This window comes from Salvia miltiorrhiza, unplaced genomic scaffold (assembly GCF_028751815.1).
Source record: "Salvia miltiorrhiza cultivar Shanhuang (shh) unplaced genomic scaffold, IMPLAD_Smil_shh original_scaffold_217, whole genome shotgun sequence".
Taxonomy (NCBI): domain Eukaryota; kingdom Viridiplantae; phylum Streptophyta; class Magnoliopsida; order Lamiales; family Lamiaceae; genus Salvia; species Salvia miltiorrhiza.
This window is the reverse complement of record NW_026651503.1, coordinates 1-23,951: the sequence shown is the minus strand read 5'-3', so window position 1 is coordinate 23,951 and position 23,951 is coordinate 1. Positions and strand designations below refer to the sequence as shown.

Sequence of the window (23,951 nt, the reverse complement as noted above, 5' to 3'; positions counted from 1 at the left end):
TATTAGCCAAATTATAAGATGTTTGAAAAAAACTATATATATAGAAAGAAAGAGAAAAAAATGAAGAAAATAAATAAGAAAACTGCAAATGAACGTAAATATCTGAAATAAAAAATGAAGAAAATAAATTAGAAAACTGCAAATGAACGTAAATATCTGAAATCTCTCTTTAATAACTAATCTCCTAAATTATAGCTGAAATGTCTCTTTAATAACTAAACTTTAAATTGTGGCGGTAAATTATTACCGTTGAACTCCCTTTTTATATATAATATAGATATAGATGGTAATCAACGTTTTCTTATTTAATCGTGGGTTGTAAATTTTTTTCAATTCCAAAATTACCCTTTAAATTAAATTTATTGACATTTACTTTGCTTTTTATATATATAAAGATTGATTAATTATATTTATTTAATGATACAAATTCATAATCCTAGCAATTAGTTTTGGTGTTTCCAAACACTGGATAATTAGAATTCATTTTCCACGGAATAACAATCTCAATTCACATTACTTTTCTGACAAACAAACATGCCCATTATGTTATGTAGTGGGAGTAATTGAGGTTTAGGTGCTATTTATAAATATTCAATATTTTTTATTTAATAATTTTTTTATTAAATCGTGCTATCTAATTTTCTAACAGGTTCTAACTGATGTAATTATGGATGATAGTTTATGCTACATTTATTGATTTTTAATTAACCGTTTAATTTTCATTGATGTAGTTTATTTCAGTTAATTTTTCATTGGTATTAATTTTATATGTATAGTGCCTTAGTGGAACTAATGAAATCGTGGCTTATAAAAGTAACCGTCAAAATACAATAAATTTTTAGCAACTAAAAAATTTCGCATATTCAAATTCTGCATTTCAGAACAAATATAATTTGAATTCAAACCCCACAAAAATTGGTCAACTAAAGTTGTTTTCAGTTATTTTAAAAATTCAATTAATCATGATTTTAGTGGCGGGAAAAAGTAGCCGTTGAACTGCTCTTTTATATAATATATAGATGTGAAAGTATAATATTAAACCCGTGTTTAGTGATGCGATGGACTCATGCCATGACTCTGGTAGATGTCTAGCTGTCTTCTTACATATATTAATCATGCTCACAAGAAGTTGTAACCAATTGCAAGCTGGGGGAATTTGATAATCAGATAAATAAGATTCTTACTATAATCATACTCATTTTATTTCTGGTCCATCCCTATATTAAATAGTTGGTAACACGTCGAAACTGATGAAGAGACAGACTCGTAGCAAAGTTGTACATATTTTTATATATAACTTCAAACCAAACAACCTAACCTCTGATTGGAACTCAACCAAATAAAGAAACCAATAGTAGTGGATTAGTTGAGTTTATAAAAAGGACGCCTTTTTGGTGGAAACTCGTAAGGAAGATGACTCTTATTTTCATTATTTTTAGGATCATTAACATTTTATATCTCGAACTTTCATTCTTTCAATATTTCCATAAAATAACTGGAGCTCTCATTTTTTTCCTAGAAAATCCCGATTACATTTTTTTTTATATAAAATATACCACTTGAAAAATTTGATGACCACAAATCAAAATACTCTTATTGTATTTATTATAGTGAAATTGTAAATCCTACACCACTAAATTGAAGACTTCTTCCACGAAATGAATCATCTTTCGATCACTAAATTTTTCTTCGACGAAATAAATCATTTTTTGATCACCAAATTTTGTGTGCCAAAATATCTTATAAAATATGCTGAAAATATGAGAATTTTTTAAGAAAAAATAAAAATATAGAACATTTTATGAAAAGCAGCAAGAGTTGGAGACATGTTTTTAATACCAACTACTGTAAATCTTGAAAATTAATTTGCTCCACTCCAAAGATTCACATATTGATATGATAAGGGAGTCAACTTGATCAGCTACATCAATTTACACGGCATTATTTTGGCCTACCCCCCTTCCAACTCAATTTTCCTAGAAACTAATTAGTATCCACTACGTCAACTCAGAAATTAATATTCAAAAACATTATATAAATATGGAAGCAACAACCACGGAATTTACACAATAAAACATCAAAAGCATCCCAAAAACAGTTGACATTGAGAATTAATGGACATCTTCTCCGGCAGCTTCCGACTAGAGGAAAGCTCGTCGTTGCGGCGGTGCAGCAGCTCATTGGTGGCTTCCGACGTGGCACGCGTCACCAGGTACGAGAGGCTCTCACAGTCGATGCGCCTCACCGACAACCACCGTCGCAGCACAAACAAATTGCGGTGGCGCTCTCTTCTCAACCTATTTTCTTTCAGGAAGAAAGAAACAACCGCGCAGAGCCCGAGAGCGGCGCCCAACAAAAGACAGGCTTCCTGGGTTGCTGACCCCCATCGCCGTTGGCCCGTCCAAGGATGGTAGAACTCTAACTTTTTATCATCACCTTCAATCATTTTCGTCATATGTGTATTCAATTTGGACTTGTATTTATCGATTCAGCCAGCGTGATGCTTAGAATTTAGAGTCGCTTGAGATATATATATCATATATGTAATTAGATCTGAGTTTCGTTTTAGATCCATTTTCTAGTTTTATGATATAAGACGGTAAAAAGCTGCTGACTTTAATTTATTTATTTAAGGTGAGATTACATACAGTATTTATCTAGCTACGTACGTGGCTTCCCAGCCTGACCACGATGCCATCGATATCTCTCACGTACCCCACTTTCTGGCCCCACTCTTTCTCCTCCGGCTTGGCCACCGCCTCCGCCCCATTCTCCACCGCTCTCTGTAATGGTATCACCAATATCATGATCAAGATTAATTGTATTATTAGATTTAAAGATACATACCTTAAAAGCGGCGTCGACGTCGTCATAATCAAAGCAAACCTCCACAGGATTTCTGTCGCGGATCTTGACGCTCCCGGTGAGGTCGTCCGTCTCATGTTGCTTCGCCGGCGTAAACGCTATCGTTGTGGAGCCGCTCTCCAGCTCCCCCCATCTAAACACGATGATGATATAGAATCTTGTAATTAATTAATTAATTAATAAATTAAGATGAAGGAAATTAATGATGGATGCACCTGTGAGAATCGTCGAGGCGGCGGACGTTGTAGCCCAAGGCCTTGGCGTAGAAGTCGACAGATTTGGCCACATCTTTCACGTACACAACCGTGTATGCATACGCCGGCTTCAAGTTGGATGTCATTACTCCCTCGCCTTGTGTCTCGTCTTAATTTTTTTGTTATCGATCGCTAATTAAAGAGATTATAAGTAATTGGAGAGGAGTGTTGAAGCTTACACGTGTACGCCATGCAGGTTGGAAGCTGCCACGTCTGTTTCCCCACCTATGCCTATCCTTACGTTCTATTATCCAAGTTAATCATTTTAACCAACCATTTTAGACACAGGCAAATAGCTAGTAATCTAATTCAGCATGTCGGATCTACGATATTTTGAGACTCGCAAGACGCACAGTAATTATATATATTTTATAATTTTAATTAATTAAATAATAATTAATTAATTAAAAATGTGTTAGATTATATTTCAATTAACCCAATCAATTTAGTCACACACATGCAGATTCTTACGTTTAAGACAACCTCGAGATTTTAGTGTTATATTCATCTCATTGATAACACTCAATTTTATCTGAATTTTAATATTCTTATCATGTCAACTTTACAGAGAAGTGTTTGATGGTTGTTTTGTACGTATTTGAATTATTTTTTCTTGTGAAATGTAATACTTGATCATACTTTAATGAACTTTACAGAAATATTAAAGCTGAATTAGGAAACATGGTCTGGACGAAAGTTGTATAAATATCATCTCGATACGAATTCTTGAGCACAAACAGATCACAAATTAGAGTTCAAATGGGAGAGATATGATAAAAAAAAAAGTCGCACGCAACAATGAATAATGGTCGTCGAGGAGAAGAAGGAGTTTACACATGAGCTTGGGGCATGTGGAGGTGGTCAACGAGGTGTCCACTTTTCGCTATATGAGATTATGTTGTAGTCCGAAAGATGTACACAACCAAGCCAAACCTCCTCGGTCAAGTTACCCAAAACGCTGAAGATATACAACCAAGTGACCACATACCAGTGTCCAACCCATAGTTTGTGGAACCATAAAGTAGCTCGGGGGCTCTAAACCAACACAAGAGGTAAGGTCGACGGGGTATAACTTATATTTATCTGCAATAATTAGTAATAATGTATTAAATCTTTAATTAACTTTATTTATTATAAGAAAATAATTAATATATTTTATTATTTTTAATGATATAGCTTATTTTCAAAAGAAAAAAATTAAAATTTTCAATATGAATATAAATTTAGAAAATTCGTATAGACTCGATTAAGCTCGTGAGCCTCAAAGTATTCGGTAAACAAAGTTCGGGATTCGACTCGATATTAAATAAATCGAACTTGAGCATACCACTATTTGATTCGGTTCGGTTCAATTACACCCATACTTTTGTGAAATATAGTTTGCCCAGAGTCCTTGCACGTACTCTTCTATGCTTATATTATCCAGTTCATTTTATTATTACAAATGAATTTGTAGGGATCTTATCCGATTCCCCGACATCTTACCCACATTCATTCTTATCGGCAAGGTCAAAATTGATCTGCTTTCGCATTTTGCAGGGAGTGATAATTCTCACTTATCATTTTCTGAATCGGATAGAAATACCCCATGTCACCTTCTTAGCCACAATACCTTCTCATTTTTTCCTCCTTCTTCGTGGGGTCGTTGTCTTCCGCCTTTTGCACGAGCCGACCTGTGAAGTTTTGAGTTATGTGCAATACTCATATAGGTCTTGATGCCATCACTTAAGTAGCTTCATTTTTGTCTTCAGCACACATCATTCAAGTCATGAGCTTAGTCTAATCTTGAGGTTCAATTGTATCCCAACTCACTCTCTCCCACCTAAATGAGCTTCATTGTGACCGTTTCTATTCTACGTGTGCCCTACCTCATCAGTGTATCATCCACAAAAAAAAAATAAGAACATGATCTAAACTTAAAATAAGACACAAAAAAGCTCAAAAATTAGGCTCATCAGTCGACGCACCCGTTGCCGCCTGCATGCCCATCGCTATTTGCGTGAATTATTTTGTGAGATTAGTATAAACCTAATTATTTTGTGATTTTTTTTTATTTTTGTGTTAATTTATTGTTAATTATAGTAATCACCATAATAACTTGATAATTAATGTTAATTATGAGCCTTAATCTTGCTGTCAAAGAAATGTCGACTGCCTTCCAAAAGAAGAGGTTAGCTTTCGAGATTTTTTTTATTTTTTTTAGAACAAACACCCGAGGGGTGAGGGGTTAGGGAGACCCCTTACCTGTAAATAAACCATCAACTAGTATCTCATGCATGACGACGCCCAACAGAATAAACAAGGAACCGATTAAGGGGTTAGGGAGTTCAAATCCTTTCTGAGATCGACTAACCCTAGGGCTGGTAAACCGATCGGTTCGGTTTTAACCGAATCGATTTACCGGTTAACCGGAACCGATTAAGGGTGGTGAATTATGAACCAACACCTAAACTATAAGATGTAAAGTATGGACTATACCTAGTGGAACGAGTGGAGTAAAGTGATCGGAAACTTTGCACGAAGGAGAAAATAACTGTTATATTCGAAAAAATGAGATAACGTGCCGGTAATACATGAGCTGAGGTCTATTTATAGATTACAATTGAGGGTAAAAATGTAAAATCATTATCCACGCATGCTCCTTGCGTGGTCGGAGGGTACAACAGTAACTTCGTCTTTACGCGGGATTTCTTCCCGCGCCTTCTAGCATTTCTCTGGCGGGGGTGACTCCTCTGGCGAAAGATGATTCCTCTGGCGAAGACGGCCTCTCTGGCGAAGGTGGCTCCTCTGGCGAAGGTGACTCCTCTGACGAGGGCGACCTCTCTGACGAACACGATTCCTCTGGCAAGAGCCATTCCTCTGGTGGATGAAATCCCTCTGGTGGATGAAATCCCTCTGGTGAGGATGATTCTTCTGACCAGTATGAGTTGTCTCTGGTGGATGAAATCCCTCTGGTGAGGATGATTCTTCTGACCAGTATGACTCCTCTGATGAGGATGATTCCTCTGATTTGTATCCTTTCTCTACTCTGCACATATCACTCCTCATCAAAGGGCCATTTCCCTAACCGATAACCGAACCGATTATTGGACCGGTTAACCGATTGACCGGGCCGGTTAGTCGGTTAATCGATCAAACCGATTAATCCACGATCTCTCAATTTGTCCGAATTTGACCAGTTAATTCGGTTAACCGGTTAACCGAATTAACCGGTTTTTATTTAAAAAAAATTCAAATTTGTAGAATGTGTTCAATAGGATTTGAACTCTTAACCTTTGAAAGAAAGAATAAGGTCTTATCCACTGCACCAACTCATAACTTATAATAATTTAGAACAAATTTTTTGTTATAGATACTTGAAATATTAATGTATTATTTAAATTAAAATATTAAAATATAAATTAATTAATTTAATATAAAATAAACCGGTTAATCGGTTTAACCGGTTAAACCGATTAGTGATGAACACACTAACCGATAACCAAACCGAACCGATAAAAACCGATTATCGGTTAACCGAAAACCGGTTTTTTCGGTTCGGTTACAGTTAAAACCGATTAACCGGAACCGTTTTACCACCCCTAACTAACCCTATCCAATGGAAAGTTACAACAAATTTCCCAGGGGCGGAGCCAGGCCCCTAAAGACAGGGGGGGCAAAACATGATAAAAAAAAATATTAAATAAATTTTACAAAAATTATATAATACTAAAATATTTTTACAATAATTCCTTACGATTACTCATATTCTGAAAGCGACGTAATATCAGCTCATTGTCAATTGTCTCAAAAATTTCTTTGTCAATATAAGTAGCTAAACAATCATTCATCCAACGATCACACATTCGATTTCGAAGCCGACTTTTAACAATCTTCATGGCAGAAAAAGCTCTTTCCACTATTGAATGGCGGGAACTTGTTCTTGAGGAACTTTTTCTCTTTGACTTGCCTCTTCATTCGTATTTGATGATTTTCTGATAATAAATCTGTCCATTCCTATTTGATGACAAATTAATTAAAAAATTTAACAATACTATTTAATAACAAAAAAAAAGTATTGAAAGTAGTTGATTTTGTATACCTTGTAATCCTCAAGTTGAAAAATCGATTGTGAAGATGAAAGAATTCTCAACTTGTTGATGAATATTTTTTTTTTTTTTCGTTTTCATTACAGTAGAAGACAGACAGAGACAGAGCATAACCTAAAGTAAAAATACGGTAATTTATAATAAGAGCATACCGTTTCATATTTTCTTTTGATAAAAGGAAACTTGTGGAAAAAGATAACCACGATTTCTCTTTCCTATTATCTTTTATTTATTTATTTGTATCTTCTCTCTCTGTAAGGTATATGACCAAAAAAAAGAGGAATCAAGTTTTGTTAAGTCCATTTGCCAATCATACATGATTGCCCCCTTTTCCTCAAATTTTTGGTGGGGCAAAAATATACATATTTTTATAATTATACATATATACATATACTAAAAAAAAATTAGGAGGGACAATTGCCCCACTAACCTATAAGGTAGCTCCGCCCCTGAAATTTCCAGGAGTTGGTTGATCTTAATGGCACTAGTTGGAAAAAGCTATCATCCAACTCTATAAACAAATATTATGCCAAATTCGAGGTATATAAAATATTATTTAATTTTATTTTTTAGATAATGTTAACTAAAACATTATATTCAAATTGGCATGTTGTAGAAAGCCTTCTCTTAGGATGAGGAACTCTACAACACATCGATTATCTGCACGGCCTGGACTGTTCAAGCTAAGATTGCATATAGATATTAAATCTACACAATGATGAAGAATGTCATGAATGGAATCCTCATGAACTTCCTTCATCCTGACATCACCTCTCATTGTCAGAAATTTCGATTAACGTCTAAATTCAAGGCTAAGTCGGAGCACGCGAGCAAGAATCGCCGATCTGAGCCTGTTGGTCTAGGTACATGGATATCCATTCACCATGAAGGCATCCATAGCACGATTGACCACGCTGAGCATCTAATAAGTTAAGTTAATTAGTTTAATTGTTGTAATCATGTATATTCCTTAAACATATTAACTTTGAAATAATATAACTCTTTAATATACATCATTTACAAGCTCGAAAGAAGAACATTCTCGTGGTATATGCAATGTATGATACCTTTTTAAGGATGTACTATAAGGATGGGTGGGCACGTGAGCAAGGCGTAAGTTAGATAAATAATTTTAAATTAATTGTGTAATTCTATTTTATAAATTTCTCATTTGTGCGCTTTTATGGTTTGAAAGAAGTATAGCAGCATGTCGATTAGTTACGCTCTACTTAGGGATGAGATATCCCTGCACAAGGTGCACTATATTTATAAGGAGGTGGTGACGTTAGACCCTAAGAGACGCATACTTGGACTGTGCATGATGTCATAGGTGTTTTCTGTTGGTGGCTCAAGCACATAATCAAAGAACATGTCTTAGTTCCCCTCTATAACAATAACAACAGTCTCCGCTCAAATGGCACAACTCAAGGCAAAGTTACAATAGACACAACATAAGGAGTGCAGGTTGAGATGAGGGAGATGCGTCGAGGGGAGACTGCACTCTAGGCTGAGATAGAAGAGCGCAACAAGATAGATGCTGCAATCCAAGCTGAGTTGAATGAGACATTTTAGAAGGACGCCATAATGGATACCTGATAGTCAGAGATGCAGCAACAACAACTCACTTGTATTATGTAGTTCTTCCAGGTGCAAACGCTCAGTGGATTTTATTCAAAACCTCTTACATGAGCATGTTTACCCCCATATTCCCTAGATAGTTGATATATACTCAGTTTGTATGTTATTACCGATACATTTGTACGTTATTGTTAAGATATTTATGTTTATATTTCTATAAATTTTTGATTTATCTATATTGGAAATGTATATTATAAATTTCAATTTCATTGATTAATTTATAAATTTAAAATAAAAACTATTTAAAAAATAATTTTTCCTGCACATTTATGATGGAAATATTACTCCCTCCGTCCCCAAAATAAGTTCCTCTTTGGGGACGGCACGAATTTTAAGGAAAAGTGGTAAAATGTATTGATAGTGAAAAAAAAATATGTTATAATTAGTATTGAGAGTGGTGAAAAGGTGAAAAAGTATTATAATTAGTATTGGGAGTGGTGAAAAAGTGAAAAGTAAGAATAAATAAAATATTATTAGTGGTGGGGTAGTTGTCCAAAAATGGAAAGAAAAAAAGAGGAACTTATTTGGGGGACGTTCCAAAAAGGAAAAAGATGAACATATTTTAGGAACGGAGAGAGTATTAAATAACAATTTTTAAACAAATTGAGCAATGCTTCAAAGACTGATTTAATAAAAATAAAATGTTATATATTTTATTCACGACGGATCAATGATGCTTTTTAATAAAATATAATGATTTAATTTTGTATTGCAACAACATAACGATGGATACAATTAAAAATTATTGCAAAAAAACTTTTATTAATGACAAGATGATATTCGTTCATGTCATGCAATGACGGTTAGATGTGTCGTTAATATGTTGTATATTCTTCGTGACTTTTAATGACATAATCACATGTCATCCAATCTATCGTGAATTTTAACAATGGTAAGTTCTTATCGTATGTGAACAGTACAATAAAAGATTTAAGGACGTCTTTTAGTTGTCGTTAATTCCATTAACAATTTAATTTACAATGGAAAATTTGATTTTAACGACGGAATTTTCCGCCTTTAGGAGCGTATCTTTTCGTAACGTAAAAGAATGTTCAAAATATATATGTATTTGTACGAATGTTCATAATTTTCCGCCTTTAGGAGCGCATCTTTTCTCTCTGCAATGCGTGTATTTCTTTCCTTCTTCATCTCATGAACTCTTTTTGTTCCCATCATACTCTTCACTCATGCAACAAAAAATAAAAATCATATTTACAAAATGTATGAAACAGAAATAGAGAAGCTAACATATGTGTGTAGCATACCAGGGACGTTTCCATGAACAATTTTATCCTCATCATCTTTGGAGAGGGATTGATTACCCCCATATGTTGCTCCAAAACCTTCTTCATCAGACCTTTTGGCGTAGCCTCCTCCAGTTAAAGGTTTATTAGCCCTATATATGCAATATATTATTTTCATTTCCATTTATATATCACCTAGTTATATATAAGAATTAAATATATATGATAGGACTAACCCGGATTTGGCATCTTTATCTTGGTCTGTTTTTTCTGATGTTTGTGATTTGTCCGACCCAGATGCAGCTCGTGCAAATCTAGTGTTGGATGATTTTCCAACAATATAATTTGGTAAAGAATATGACAAGCGGTGTGCACTCAGTAATCTCAACATTCTTTTCACCTTCAATCTTTTAATATCGCATAAGATTTATGAAATCATGCAAAAAACCATATTTTATAGAGAGATAGAGAGAGATAGATGGTTAAATATGAATGCCAAATGAACAAGGGTGATCCGGGTCGTGTGCAAATCTAGGATTAGAGGCTTTCCTTTCAGTTCGGTTATATACCTAATTGTTAAATGGAGTAGGCATAGTCCTAGCAAACGATTTTCCTTTTCCAGTATTATTAGCTCTTATGCTGTTTTTTTTTTTAATATATTTCTCTTCAGAAGGTTCAATCTAGCGATTGATATATATTTTCCTATATGTATATGAACATCTAGCCATTAATCCAACCTAACAATGAAATATTTTGATTTCTACTAGTTCTTAGATATATATTTTGGAGTAAACTCCATTTTTGTTTAATAATCCACAGAATATGCAAAAGCAATATACAATTCACTGGGACGAGCTCAAACTTAAAAGAAATCTGTAATTTCGAAACTTTGAAATACAAACCCTTTCATTTCGCTAAATGTTACTCTGAATGATGGAAGGAAATTTTCTCTTAGATAGAAGATAAAAAAAAATTAAGGTAAATAACGCTTTAAATCTTATATTATATTTATTTTAGGTATAAAGAATAGAATTGTAAGAAATATTTTTTAAAACCTTAAACTATCAAGTTTCTATCAAAAATGTCATGCGTTCATTTTTTTCAGCCCCCAAAATTTTGACGTGGCTCGTCGAATGCCTGAAAAAGATGTGCGTTCAAAAAAAATAAAGTTATCGTTACACTTTCATACAAATAAATTTATATTCTCCTTGCTTATGACAGGAGCAGTGCCAGTAATAAGTTAGGGTCGATCCCACATGTAGTTGGTGTAGTTGTGTCTCTTTGTCACGTTCAAAAATGGGGGGGGGGGGGAGGAAGGTGGGTGTATCATCACAAGAGACTTTTTCATGGTCTCAAGTGACTACTCACGGGCAAGAGGGAAAGAACAAGAAAAATTGAAACACTAAAAGAAAGAATTAAAACATAAGGAGAACTTGGGCAATGCAATGAATCAACAAATATAAACTCGATTTGTCATCGACTAAGATATTCACTGATATGTAGGTCTACCAGTTATAAAACATCAATGACTTGTGCCCCTATTCTCACTTGTCATGTGTACTTTCATTATATGATAAAATTTATCCTTACTTGTGTTAAAAGGCAGGGGACACCCTATACCAGAAAATCATCTTGATCAACCACATAAGATCGAGGACACTTCAGTACATGCAATTAAACAAAAGGCATTGAGCCCTAGATAGACCTGGTATTGACAAAGGCAGACCGTAGTATACTTAAACCTCTTGTGCCTGCAATACTCCCAAGATGCAAAGTGATCGTACTCACCCTATAACATTGATTTATTTGTGATTCAATTTTACTCAATTAATAAACAGCCTATTAACTAATCAAGTTGAATTTGATACTTTGGAATCTTGCCCAACACTTCGGGAACACACATGCAGATTCTCACGCCCAAGACGACCTTAGGATTTAGAAGTCTATATTCATATCATCACACTCAGCCAAGATTTATAAACCTAACTAGATATAAAATAAATAACAAGCACAAAAGTAAATGACGACATTAAGTAAATAAAATGAAAATTTACTATTGAACGGAAATAAAAAACACGGCAAGCACCAGCGCCGACAGCAATAAACATACGAAAAACTAAACTAGTGTCTTGCCACAAAGGGCTTAACCAAAATGAAAAACTATTGGTAAGGATTTGGTGTGGTTCTCTTCTAAAATCTGCTCTTTAATTCAGGTGTGTGGTTCTCCTGGTTTGATTGAACTTTGCTTGAAGCTTATCTCGCCCGTATCCATCCTTATCATAAAGGCTTTAAGTATATCATCTTCCAGTTTTGAAGGGAGAACATGCGTTCACCCTTATCCACTTCCGATTCAGACTAAATTTGCCACGTCACCATCTTGGCCAAAACACGTCTTGCCCACAGTGCTTCCTTGTGTGGACTATTCCATACTTATCTTATCTAGATTTTTTCCTTATTACAAGCGGATTTGTAGTAATTTTAGCTACCACGTCATCATCTTGGCCAAACACATCTTGCCCAGAGTCCTTCTTTGCGTGGACTAGTTCATGCTCATCTTATTTAGATTCTTTGCATATCACAAGTGGATTTGTAGGAATCTTATCTGCCATGTCATCATCTTCGCCGAGATGCTTCTATTGATGAAAGCTTGATTTTAAGAGGAAGTTAGGCTGATTCTTGGTCAATGATAAATAGCTTAAGTTGCAACATCATTTCTAGAAATTAGCTCCATCTTACCCAGCACCAGCGAAGCCCCTGCTATGAGCGGTACTGTTTGTTCTAACCCATGACGCCTGGTTAAGCGGTTGGCATATGTCTGTCTCTACTTGAAGTTTATCCACACTGCGACACTCTAACTAACATGGCTAGTCTCCAGATCATTCCCAAAGCCCAGATAAGTGCTCCGCTGTGCCCATTCCAGCCTCCTCGAGCCATGCCTCATCAGTGTGTCCTCCCAAACAGAAAACAACACAAAATAAAGAAAAATGACTCGATCTAGACCGAGTCACGATATAAAAAACTAGCACAAAAATTGAGGTCGACAATGCCACCGTGTAAATTTTATTTTGTTTTTTTAAATGACAAAAGATAACGATCAAAAATGTCTCAAACTATAAGAAGTATTTTTTAAAACTCTAAATTTCAAGTTTGTATCAAAAATGTCATGCATTCATTTTTTAGTCTTCAAAATCTCGATGTGGCTTGTCGTATGTCACTGTATAATTTTTAGATGACATGACATAAAACAGGGTCGTTTACTTATCACGATGCCAGAATTCTTCAACATATTCAATCAAACAATTAGTAGGCCTCGCATTTATCGTGCTTTCCTCGAATTGACGTTCAAAGTCTACAATTTCAATCCGGAGATTGTGGGGAATTTGATCTCGAGCTCCTCTAGCAGCCGCTCAACTACACCCTAAACTACCTCGTGGATCTTCTTGAATCATGCATCAATCGCGTCATCTACCTGGATTCGGATCTCGTCATGGTTTACGACATCTCGATTTTTGCACACGACATTAGTAGACTTAAAACTCGAGATTTTAAGTCATGAATCAACTCGAACCACTAATGCCATTTCCTAACGCTCCTATGAAACAAGCCTCAGAATTCAACAACTTTTATTTGGAAAAATCTCACCGCTTCTTAACACTTCTTATGTACTTCATCCGTCCACAAAAAAAGTCATGTTTGAGGGTGGACATGAGTTTAATAAAGTTTTTTCAGTTGTTGAAGTAGAATAAAAATATAATTTATAGGTGTAGTGTTAGTTCAAAAAAATAGATAAAATACATTATTAGTTAAAAAATAAAATATTATAATTAAATATAGTAGATAAGGTATGATGTGATAATTCCAAAAGTGAAATGAGACTATTTTTCGTGAACGGATGGAGTGTATGTTTATTAGCTTAAGGATATGTTTAAATTTTTTTATCACGAATAATATAATAAAATATAAATTTATCACTTAAATAAAAATTATATTTTTATATTTTATTTGTTTTGAATAATATATCTATTCATCTTTACAAGGAGAAATAAAATTATAACACCTTCCCATAAGAATAAATTGTACATAACCCAAAAAAAGGTGTAGCCCAAAATTTTATACATGTACAAATTTTTTATTACGTCGTAGCAAATGAAATGTAAAGTGATTAATAAAACTTATATCTTCCTTATACCTCAAAACAAACACACCCTAAGCAAATAGCCTGAACACCATCATAGTATATTATGTTCATCACAGTATATTTACCACAATGGCACCCCAACCCAATCTCTGCACAAACTATTTCAAAACCAATTAATATACTTAAAATTGCCTATCAACAGGCAATTCTCGAACCTCATTAAATCAATTAGAAGATTCGTCCCAAGCAGAAATACTACAACTTTCACGTAGAGAACTCATGAAAAAATGGCAATAACCTCTTCTCCAATTCCTGTTTAAATCAATTCTTCATACAAAATTGCAACTTCAGAACAGACAAACCATCTCAATCGGCAGCAAGCATACGAGCGAAAGCTTATGAAACTCGAATAGAGTGGACAATACATGACCCAAGTTTAGAACAGTTTCACAGAAGAAGTAAGATCAGCCCATCATTTTCTTATAACTAAAATCATCACAAATCAAGCGCCATCAAGCGAAGATCTTTCCAAAGCCAATCAACCTCATATGTACTTGGATGAAGCATAGAATAACTATAATGTTTTAATTACTCATTTCAGATACAAGAGCTACGCTGCTTTGTGAATCAGGGTTTCTCTTATCAAATCAACAGCACCAGTGCAAGGGCGAGCGCTACTTATTGACAAAAATCTTGCCATTTTATTGATCATTGCAAAGCTTAACCTTAGCTATGAAATCTATTTTCCAAGCTACCAATTCTGTTCACAAATGAGCAAGCACACTAGTACACTCGAGCTTTGGGAGGGAATGTATCAATTTCATCATCAAGTGTGTTCATATGAACTGGCCTGTAGTCAAGTCGAACCTTCTCATTTTCCCAGTATCTGCAGACCACATACAGAGTATCATCATCAATATGGAAAGGCTGTTTGGCAAAAGGAGCTTCTACATCAGAAAATAACATTTCTTTCATATCAAATAAAGAATGTTTTGCATGGACCAGATGCCCCCCACCATCCTTTCTACTTCTTTGGTATCAGGCACAAAAATATAGGTGACTGTAAAGTGAGCACTACAAAAAACATGAAACCAGATAGCAGTCACAAGCGCACACAGCCTCTAGAAAACATGAGCATGTAAACGTCTAAAACTTGAGTTTGGTCATACGACACAAGCTACATCAAGGATAGCAATAGCAAGCAGGACCATCAGGTTGGTAAATATTTGCACTAGACACTAGCATGTGAGGCTACCCTACCTCCAGCATCTATTTCAGTGAGCTAATCATATACTATTATTTGATTCCACCATCACTTGATCCAGCCAAAGTATAATTACATAACCTTACAAGTTATATAGGTTTTATCTATACATCCTGCAGACAGAAGATGGACATAAAAGCTTACCCTAATGTATGTCGCATCCAGTTCTCATCATCTCTTTTCTGCAACGGGAAACCATTGGAATAGTTAAGTGGAAAGATGAAAAAAGGGTAAATAATAATAATATCCTCAACCAGAAAGGCAAGGAAGAAGGCTCCTTGAAGCATGCTACCGAATGCAACTGATGCATATTACTATTTCTGTATTGAAAGAATTCAGGGAAACAGGTCAGCCAAAGAATTTAAGCTCACCGTAAAATCTTCCCTTGCATGAGCTCCTCTGCTTTCTTTCCTCGCCTCAGCAGAGTGCATGGTTATACATGCATTAATCAGAAGATTCTCCAACTCAATAGTCTCTATCAAGTCTGAGTTCCTAAAAATTGCAGAAATAATAATAGTAATTAACCAAAAAAGGAAAATAAAGCAAATAAACCACGCTAAACTGCAGGTACAACAAGCAGAAGGAGTGTTTTAGAGACAAAATACCATATCAAGCTTCGGTCCTTCAATTTGACATCATGAAAACTCTCCCAGGCTTTATCAATCAACTGACAGCCTGAAAGTGACAAAAATGACTTGAATACTTGATGGCACTGAATATTAGTAAATCAGGAAAACTCTGCTCTCTCGCATACCTTCCTCCAATGTTTCTTGAGTCCGAAACACAGCAGCATTGTTTTGCATCACCCGTTGCATGTTCAACCGGATCTTTGAGGTGGGAAGGGTACCATTTGAGTTACGTAGCTTGTCCAACCATGAAAGGGTCTTCTCTCCGGCATCCTTTTCCAGTTGTCGTTGTTTTGCTCCTGTAACATTACAATTGCATGTATCAGAAAATATAATAACACGAACCATATGGTGCCCAACTAACAGTTCAAGAAAGTTTTAGTCACCTGGCTTCTGGATCTCTGCAACCCTATTTGCACAAGCCCGACCAAAGACAACAATGTCAAGAAGTGAGTTGGCTCCAAGACGATTGGCACCATGAACAGATGCACAGGCAGCTTCCCCAGCAGCAAATAAACCAGGAATAACAGCATCAGGATCATTACCTTTGATGGTAACCACCTTTAAAAGAACAGACAATCAGTTGTAGGGAAATCCATATTATTCATGATATCAGCTCAATGTCGAGTAGCAAATTCTACCTCTCCATGGTAATTTGTGGGAATACCACCCATGTTATAATGGACAGTTGGTAAAACAGGGATTGGCTCCTTTGTCACATCAACACCAGCAAAAAATTGCTGCGGTTTCAGAAATACCAGGAAGTCTCTCCTTTAGAACCTCAGGAGGCAAATGATTCAGGTGAAGGTAGATATGGTCTTTCAAGGGTCCTGTAGAAAGACAAGAATGCGATGTTTGAGGATTCAGAATAAGACAGTGGATTTGCAAGAGCATCAAATTCATATTCTTCATGTATGCTCTCATACATTTCCGATGACAACCAATAGTGCTTCAACACATCAGTTCTTCTGAACTGTCAAGCAAGAATTTCAATTTTCATACATTTCTAGAAAAAACCCATAGAATATTGTATGGATCTTCTGGCAGCAGCAGCAGCATATGCAGTAGCACAGCCTACATTTCTAGATTGAAACTGTAAGAAAATACTAGGAGTAGCCTTCAAAAGACAGGCAATTTTTGTGGGAACATTCTCCCAACAAAGATTTATGGATATTGACCATAAGTAGACAGTGAGCAGTGTGAAATCTAAGATCATTGCTTTAGAGCTCTGCTATTATAAAATGAAAAGAGAAAAGCACACCTTGCCTTTCTCACATAGATTTGGAACTAAGATAAGCAACATTAGATATTTTTAGATAAACACAGAAACAAACAGATCTTTAAATTTGAAGTTTAAATCAACATCTCACAATCCTTAGATTACATACCAACACCACGACCTTCCCGGATCTCCATAGTCATCGATCTAGATACAACATCTCTAGATGCGAGATCCTTAGCCGTCGGGGCATACCGTTCCATAAATCTTTCACCTTCACTGTTCCTAAGAATACCACCTTCACCTCGGGAACCTGACAGTGGTGTATCAAGAGAAGAATATTAATAAACCTAGCAAGCTCAATCAAGAGAAACAAAACAAATACCAAATGTAAAGGGACAACATCAAGGCCTTAAATAGATAGACCTTCAGTGATGAGACACCCAGCACCATATATGCCTGTGGGATGAAATTGAACAAACTCAAGGTCCTGAAAGCAGAAACCAAACATCATTAGTCAGAGAAAATTCTACTAACTGTAAAAGAACTTTGAACCCTCCCAAAACTCCCTCAATCCAACATTGTGGCATTAAATAACATTAAGCAAACCTCGAGTGGTAATCCTGCACGTGCAACCATAGCATTGCCATCTCCAGTGCAAGTGTGAGCAGATGTAGCGGAAAAGTATGCTCTACCATAACCCTGCGAGATACAAGAAAATTATCAACTTTCATCAGGTGCAGCCACAAATATTGGAACTTCTGTGAGCCTAAAATGCATTTGCAAGATTTTTTTTACCCCAGTAGCAAGAATTGTTGAGGCAGCACGGAATCGATGTAAGGTGCCATCCTCCATATTCAATGCAATTACACCCTGGCAGCTACCTAGTAGTATCCAGGAGAAACAATTTGATGTTATATCAATATGCATGCATTTCAATATAGGATGATGAGACAATCCATTAACTAATCAAAATCCGGAAAAATTAAATGAGGATCTCCACTGCCCCATAGAAACAAGAAAATATGAGACATCCAGTACCCATCCCAGGTGCATTCAAAGGAACAGGTAAATGCCAATGCCAATGCAAATGATAAATGAAGAGAGACTGAAGAAATATTGTCAAACTTACCATCATTGCCCATTAGTAAATCAAGGGCAAAATATTCCACAAAGAACTGAGTATTGTGTTTCATAGCCTGGCCGTATAGTGTGTGCAACAAAGCATGTCCCGTTCGATCAGCAGCACAAGCACAACGGTATGCTTGTCCACCTATAAAAAGTAGAGACCACTCATTTAAATATTCCATCTAAATTCAGGGGAACTGTACTTCTACTAAAAGTTACATTATACCTTTCCAAAATTCAAGCTTTGTCCACCAAATGCACGCTGATATATCTTCCCATCTTCTGTCCGGGAGAATGGCAGCCCATAATTCTCAAGTTCAATAACTGCTTTTGGTGCTTCCCTACACATGTATTGAATGGCATCCTGATCCCCTGGGGTAAATACAACACCCATCACATAGATTATTAAAAAGAGGAGATTTTAATCACTCAGGATGGAAATTGTAATAAACTAATCCCAGATTCACAATTTCCAGACTTCAGGTTAAATACTCGAACATTGTATTTAATAAACAAACAGCACCAAATCCGTTTCGCAGGTTATTGACAAAATATACAGTAAGAATAGAATGGTGATTGTCAATATTGATTCTTCTTTCTACTTCTGACCAAAAAGGCATTACAAAGCATACTCTATTTGAGAGAATATACACCAAAGACAAGTAGAAGTTCCTCGAGAGAATGTGTTCATTAACTATTGTACAGAAATCCCAATTCATATAACAGTTGTGCAAGTTGATGAAATTTTGGGGATTCTACAAATAGAGCACATGAAGAGGTCTATGATACCAAGCTTAACTCATTAGCCTGAAAGATCTCTCAAGTAGAAAATAGTTTTGATGTAATCCAGTTAAAAGAAAAGATATGATCATTTCAAGTGTAATATCATCACTAAGCACGAATGTTAGATTCATCAAGAAACAACACAAAAAAGTCCTTTTAGAGATAGTGACTAAACTCGAGCTTTTGATTAAATGAAAAAACTTCATGTTAGAGCGAATCCAAGGACCAACATACCAAGCCAATCGCTTCCCTTCACTGTGTCATACATGTGCCATCTCCAATCATCCTCTGTCATATTTCCTAATGCAGCATTTATTCCACCCTGTAAAAATTGTTTACAGATAGATGTTAAAGACACAAAATATTCTCATGGCCAATATACAACATAATTCAAAACATAATTGAGAAGGGTGAACTAAACAGAAGCAGAAAGTTAAATCATAATCAGAATTATCAAAAAAAATAGCCAAGAGGAGGGGCTAGCCAAGAGGAGGGGCAAAAAGAGGAACATGATGCGTGTATAACACGTCCAGCCAAAGAGGCAACTGCCTTAATTCGAAAATTCTCTGGCACTGTTATGTAAATAATTGTATCCTGTTTCGGCATTGAAAACTTTGATCATATCCAAACTATGGGGAAGGAAATAATTATCATGGGGTACTTATCCACTCGGTTTAGGAGCAAGGGGAAAAAGGTGAACAAATAGCTTGAAAGAGTTGCATCACCTGAGCTGCAACGGTATGGGAGCGAGGGAAATAGCTTGGTAATGCAAGCAGTGTTGAATCCATGCTCTGATAGCCCTATCGCCGCCCTCAGCCCCGCGCCTCCTGCACCAACCACCGCATCGTAGGTGTGATCCACAACCGTGTATGAAGGCGCTGCTCCACTCTGTTAGAAACCATAATACAAAGATTAAATACAGTTGCCAAAGAGAACAAAAGGAATAATATCTCGAACACACTGCAAATCCAACAAGTTAAACTCAAGCACACCGATAAGGCGAGAACAGGATAAACTAACACAAAAAACATATCATCTAATATCAAACACTTCCAACTTCAAAACCCCCAGCTAATCCATCGAGAATAAAACCAAATCCAGCAATAACAGAAAGGAAAAAAAAAAAAAAGGATCAAGCAAATAATTTATCATGAAACAACTTCGCAGAAATGCTGAAAACTGAACGATTAAAGAGGAGCGGCGAATGAGACGTACAGATGTTGAGAATAGACGGCGAACGGAATCGGCGGCGGTGGATTTAGAGGAAGGAATGCGGATGCCACGGGAAACGCACCGCCACATCTCTGCTCGATATCGCTATAAGCGTGAGTATCGAATAAGAAAATCAATGCTGATCTAGTGCGTGTGTCTGTGGCTAACTATGTTTGAGAGAGGGATTCTTGGGGCAGATGGTAGAGAAGGGGAAAGGGTAGTCGAGAGAGAGGAGCTAGAGAAAGAGATTTGTTAAATTCTTGGGAGTGCTAAATGGCTATTAAATATCCTAATATGCCCTCCGTTGTCTGCTTAAATACATTAATGCCACTCCAATATGTGAAAATTTTAGGCTTGCAACTCATTCACCCTAGTACCTCATAAAATCATAAAATGATGTACTCCCTCCGTCCGCTAAGAGTATGACATTTTGTTTGGGCATGAAATTTAATAAAATGGTTGGTGATTTTTATATAGTGAAGAAAATATCCCACCATTATTTGAAATGAATGGTTGAAATTAAATAAGAAGTGAGTTTTTTATAAATAAGGGATATTTGTAAGGATAAATGATAGTAAGAAAAATATGTGGGACCATGTCCTAAAAAGGAAAGTGACGTGCGTACTCTTTGCGAACACTTAAAATGATAATTGTGACATACTTTTGGCGGAGGAGAGATAGTATCTAATTACCATTTTCGTTTGCCCACGTAAAATATACATTCTATTTTTGATAAGTTTTACACTCACAATCAAATGAGACCCTTACTCCATACAACACATTCAACTACTTTATTAAAACTCGTGTCATTTAAAAAATGTTATGAGGACGGAGAAAGTATAAGGTATAATAGCATAGATAAATAATCTTGCTATCAACAACATTCGGTAGCCAAGATAAGTTAACAAATAACAAGTCGACCCGTCGCAACTTGAAGGCTCGGCCTTATTTTAGTATTCCACCTCAAAAACTAATATCACTTCTTCCAATGATTATGTATCCAAATTCATGGTTATTTTTTCCTTGTCCACCATACCCCTGTGGTTTGCAAGAATTGAGGCTTTGGCGGTCATATCCTATGACAAATTGGGCGATCGGCATGGCGCGGGGAAAAGGGGTTGGATTGTGCAACCATGTTTATTTCTCTTTTGGGAGTGGGTGAGCATTTGTTGTTGTAGCAATATGCATGGGATTTCGGTTCAAGACCAAGAATATGGGGCCGCGGGGGTAGGTTGGTTTTGTGTGTTGTGCTCGAGGGTGAGGTGCGGTGGTGGGCGCCATGGAGCTTGGGGGCCATGGTGGGGGTGTTATGTGCGGTCAATTTTTATGTAGGAGTATCTATTTTAATTTTATTAATTACAGCATTTTTAATCATGTATATCAAATACATTCTTAGTCAATTAGGTGTGTTTTATAAATTCAAAAGAGATGAAAAAAAAATAATAGAAAAATTTTATCACATTATTTTCTTTTGCCTCATGTTTATTAAGGAGTAGAATGTATATAATATTATTACATCACTATTTTAAGATAATATTATTATTAATTAAGTGAAAAGAAAAAAATAAAAGATATCCAAATTAGTTTTTAATTTATATGAAAAAAAATTATTATACTAAACATGTAAAAAATGGAAATATTGAAAATATTTCATCTAAAGAGAACACACCTTATTGTTCATTGCGAAAAAGTTCAGATCTTATTTTTTTTAAGAAAGCATTTATGCTGTGGGATACACATAACTAAAACGAAAAGATTAATATGGTCGCACAAATAGGCAAGAAATGATGAGTTCGTAGGCACAACTTTTTTTCGATTTATGTAATTGAGGGGTGATGTCAAAATATAGGTGGAGATATTGAGATAAAAGAAAATTTGAAGCAATCCAATTTTAGAGAGATATTTACAAAAAAGGGCAGGGCACGAGCGGAGGTTGGTGGAGGCTCTTTTGAATCTTGATGGAGAAATGGACGCGCTGACGAGTTTGCAGCCACGACGGAATTAGCCACGTGGCTTATGGCCCATCCACTATTTCCACATGCTGTTTTTCCTCATTTTTCCAATTTTTCTACTTTCAGTTCACGCATTTGAACCAGTTTTCTTAAATATCGCCCATCACAACTCAAAATATAAAACATTAACATACATGACTTTGCTCCAATCTTGAAGAATTTTTCCAAAAATATCATAATGTTAAATTGCATTATTTCAGTACATAATATTCAAATATAAACAAACCAAACAACTTGTGAATTATTCCACGCTCGTTCGATAAAAAATTTGTTCCAGCTCATCAATTAAAAAAATCAGATTTAAATATAATAATATTCGCTTCGATAACTCGTAAACTATATCGTCAAATGGTTTAATTTGAAAATATAATTATACTATAATTACTAATAGTTGTATTAAGTATTTATTTAACTCTATTATATTATTATGATAAAAATAATCTACTTTCAAAAGAAAATAGCTAAATATTTTAAAATAAATTTAAATTTGAAAATTTTGTTTAGGCTTGATTAAGCTTGTGCAACTCGAAGTATTTGATAAACAAAGCTCGAGACTCGACTTGACTCGACAAAATAAGCCAAATTATAGCATGACATGTGATTTGAATGATATTATAATCTTTCTTTTGGGTTGTATCTAATAAATAAAAATCACATTAAGAGAAAAACTATTAAAAAATAAAGTCAACGCTGATTGTATTTGATAAAAAAACAACGGCATAAAATAAAAATGGATCTTTAGCTCCGACATCCTTGGCGCTTCAACACAACCTAGGACTTCAGCTCAATCCTAGCGCTTAAGCCCAGCTCAACGTTAGCGCTTCAGTCTTGCCAAACATCAACCTCGATGATTAGCCCCACGATCGTCAACCTTGATGATCAGCCCCGCTAATCACCAACTTTGAGTGTTAGTTTCAAGACGAAAATTGTTTGTAACGAAACTTGGGCCAACTGCCTTGATCAATGTGTTTAATGTTAGGTTTAATTTCTAACTTATAAATATACCTTTCATGCGTAAAATAATACTCCCTCCGTCCCTGAAATAAGTTCATCTTTTTCCTTTTGGGACGTCCCCCAAATAAGTTCCTCATTCTTTCTTTCCATTTTTGGACAACTACCCCACCACTAATAATACTTTATTTATTCTTACTTTTCACTTTTTCATCACTCCCAATAATAATTATAACACTTTTTCACTTTTTCACCACTCTAATACAATTACTCCCTCCGTCCCCAAAATAAGTTCCTCTTTGGGGACGGCACGAGTTTTAAGGAAAGTGGTAAAGTATATTGATAGTGGAGAAAAATATGTTATAATTAGTATTGGGAGTGATGAAAATGTGAAAAAGAGTTATAATTAATATTGGAAATGGTGAAAAAGTGAAAAGTAAGAATAAATAAAGTATTATTAGTGGTGGGGTAGTTGTCCAAAAATGGAAAGAAAGAAAGAGGAACTATTTGGAGGACGTCCCAAAAGGAA

The 23,951-nt window shown here is 35.5% G+C and overlaps 3 protein-coding genes and 1 long non-coding RNA gene across 6 annotated transcripts; 1 reads left to right on the top strand and 3 right to left on the bottom strand.

Annotated features, from left to right (window-relative positions):
* Positions 1–2,592: 2,592 nt before the first annotated feature.
* LOC131003469 (uncharacterized) lies at positions 2,593–3,365 on the bottom strand. Its single transcript, XM_057929944.1, has 2 exons — positions 3,081–3,365; positions 2,593–2,998 (listed from the first exon to the last, which is right to left on the bottom strand). Exons 1-2 carry the CDS (start codon positions 3,203–3,205, stop codon positions 2,662–2,664), a joined length of 462 nt encoding a protein of 153 aa, XP_057785927.1. The 5' UTR covers positions 3,206–3,365; the 3' UTR covers positions 2,593–2,661.
* Positions 2,652–3,502, top strand: LOC131003470 (uncharacterized). The gene is made up of 2 exons (XR_009094692.1): positions 2,652–2,791; positions 2,895–3,502. It is a non-coding gene; the product is annotated as an uncharacterized LOC131003470 (long non-coding RNA).
* A 3,280-nt stretch (positions 3,503–6,782) lies between these two features.
* LOC131003468 (uncharacterized) lies at positions 6,783–10,552 on the bottom strand. 3 transcript variants are annotated; one of them, XM_057929942.1, is made up of 3 exons: positions 10,326–10,551; positions 10,111–10,241; positions 6,783–7,115 (listed from the first exon to the last, which is right to left on the bottom strand). In XM_057929942.1, exons 1-3 carry the CDS (start codon positions 10,478–10,480, stop codon positions 7,018–7,020), a joined length of 384 nt encoding a protein of 127 aa, XP_057785925.1. In that variant the 5' UTR covers positions 10,481–10,551; the 3' UTR covers positions 6,783–7,017. The 3 variants fall into 3 exon arrangements, with proteins under 3 accessions (XP_057785925.1, XP_057785924.1, XP_057785926.1); XM_057929941.1 differs by lacking the exon at positions 6,783–7,115 and adding an exon at positions 7,129–8,129 and having other exon boundaries at positions 10,326–10,552; XM_057929943.1 differs by lacking the exon at positions 6,783–7,115 and adding an exon at positions 9,752–10,024 and having other exon boundaries at positions 10,326–10,542.
* A 4,127-nt stretch (positions 10,553–14,679) lies between these two features.
* On the bottom strand, positions 14,680–20,725 carry LOC131003467 (succinate dehydrogenase [ubiquinone] flavoprotein subunit 1, mitochondrial-like). Its single transcript, XM_057929940.1, is given in 18 exon segments — positions 14,680–15,113; positions 15,636–15,673; positions 15,863–15,983; positions 16,097–16,166; positions 16,246–16,416; positions 16,504–16,678; positions 16,759–16,851; positions 16,853–16,947; positions 17,506–17,649; positions 17,763–17,826; positions 17,946–18,038; positions 18,135–18,220; positions 18,469–18,628; positions 18,691–18,836; positions 19,482–19,569; positions 19,973–19,997; positions 19,999–20,135; positions 20,463–20,725. Coding segments are annotated over 18 exon segments (1,896 nt in total). The 5' UTR covers positions 20,550–20,725; the 3' UTR covers positions 14,680–15,010.
* Positions 20,726–23,951: the final 3,226 nt, after the last annotated feature.

Bases quoted from the DNA above. Each gene is read 5' to 3' on its own strand.
- LOC131003469 (XM_057929944.1), bottom strand. From the start codon at position 3,205: ATGACATCCAACTTGAAGCCGGCGTATGCATACACGGTTGTGTACGTG. The intron at 2,999-3,080 runs GTGCATCCATCA...CATCGTGTTTAG, and splicing joins CGCCTCGACGATTCTCACAG to ATGGGGGGAGCTGGAGAGCG.
- LOC131003468 (XM_057929941.1), bottom strand. From the start codon at position 10,480: ATGTTGAGATTACTGAGTGCACACCGCTTGTCATATTCTTTACCAAAT. The intron at 10,242-10,325 runs GTTAGTCCTATC...TTGCATATATAG, and splicing joins GATAAAGATGCCAAATCCGG to GGCTAATAAACCTTTAACTG. The intron at 8,130-10,110 runs GTATGCTACACA...TTAACTTATTAG, and splicing joins TGTTCATGGAAACGTCCCTG to ATGCTCAGCGTGGTCAATCG.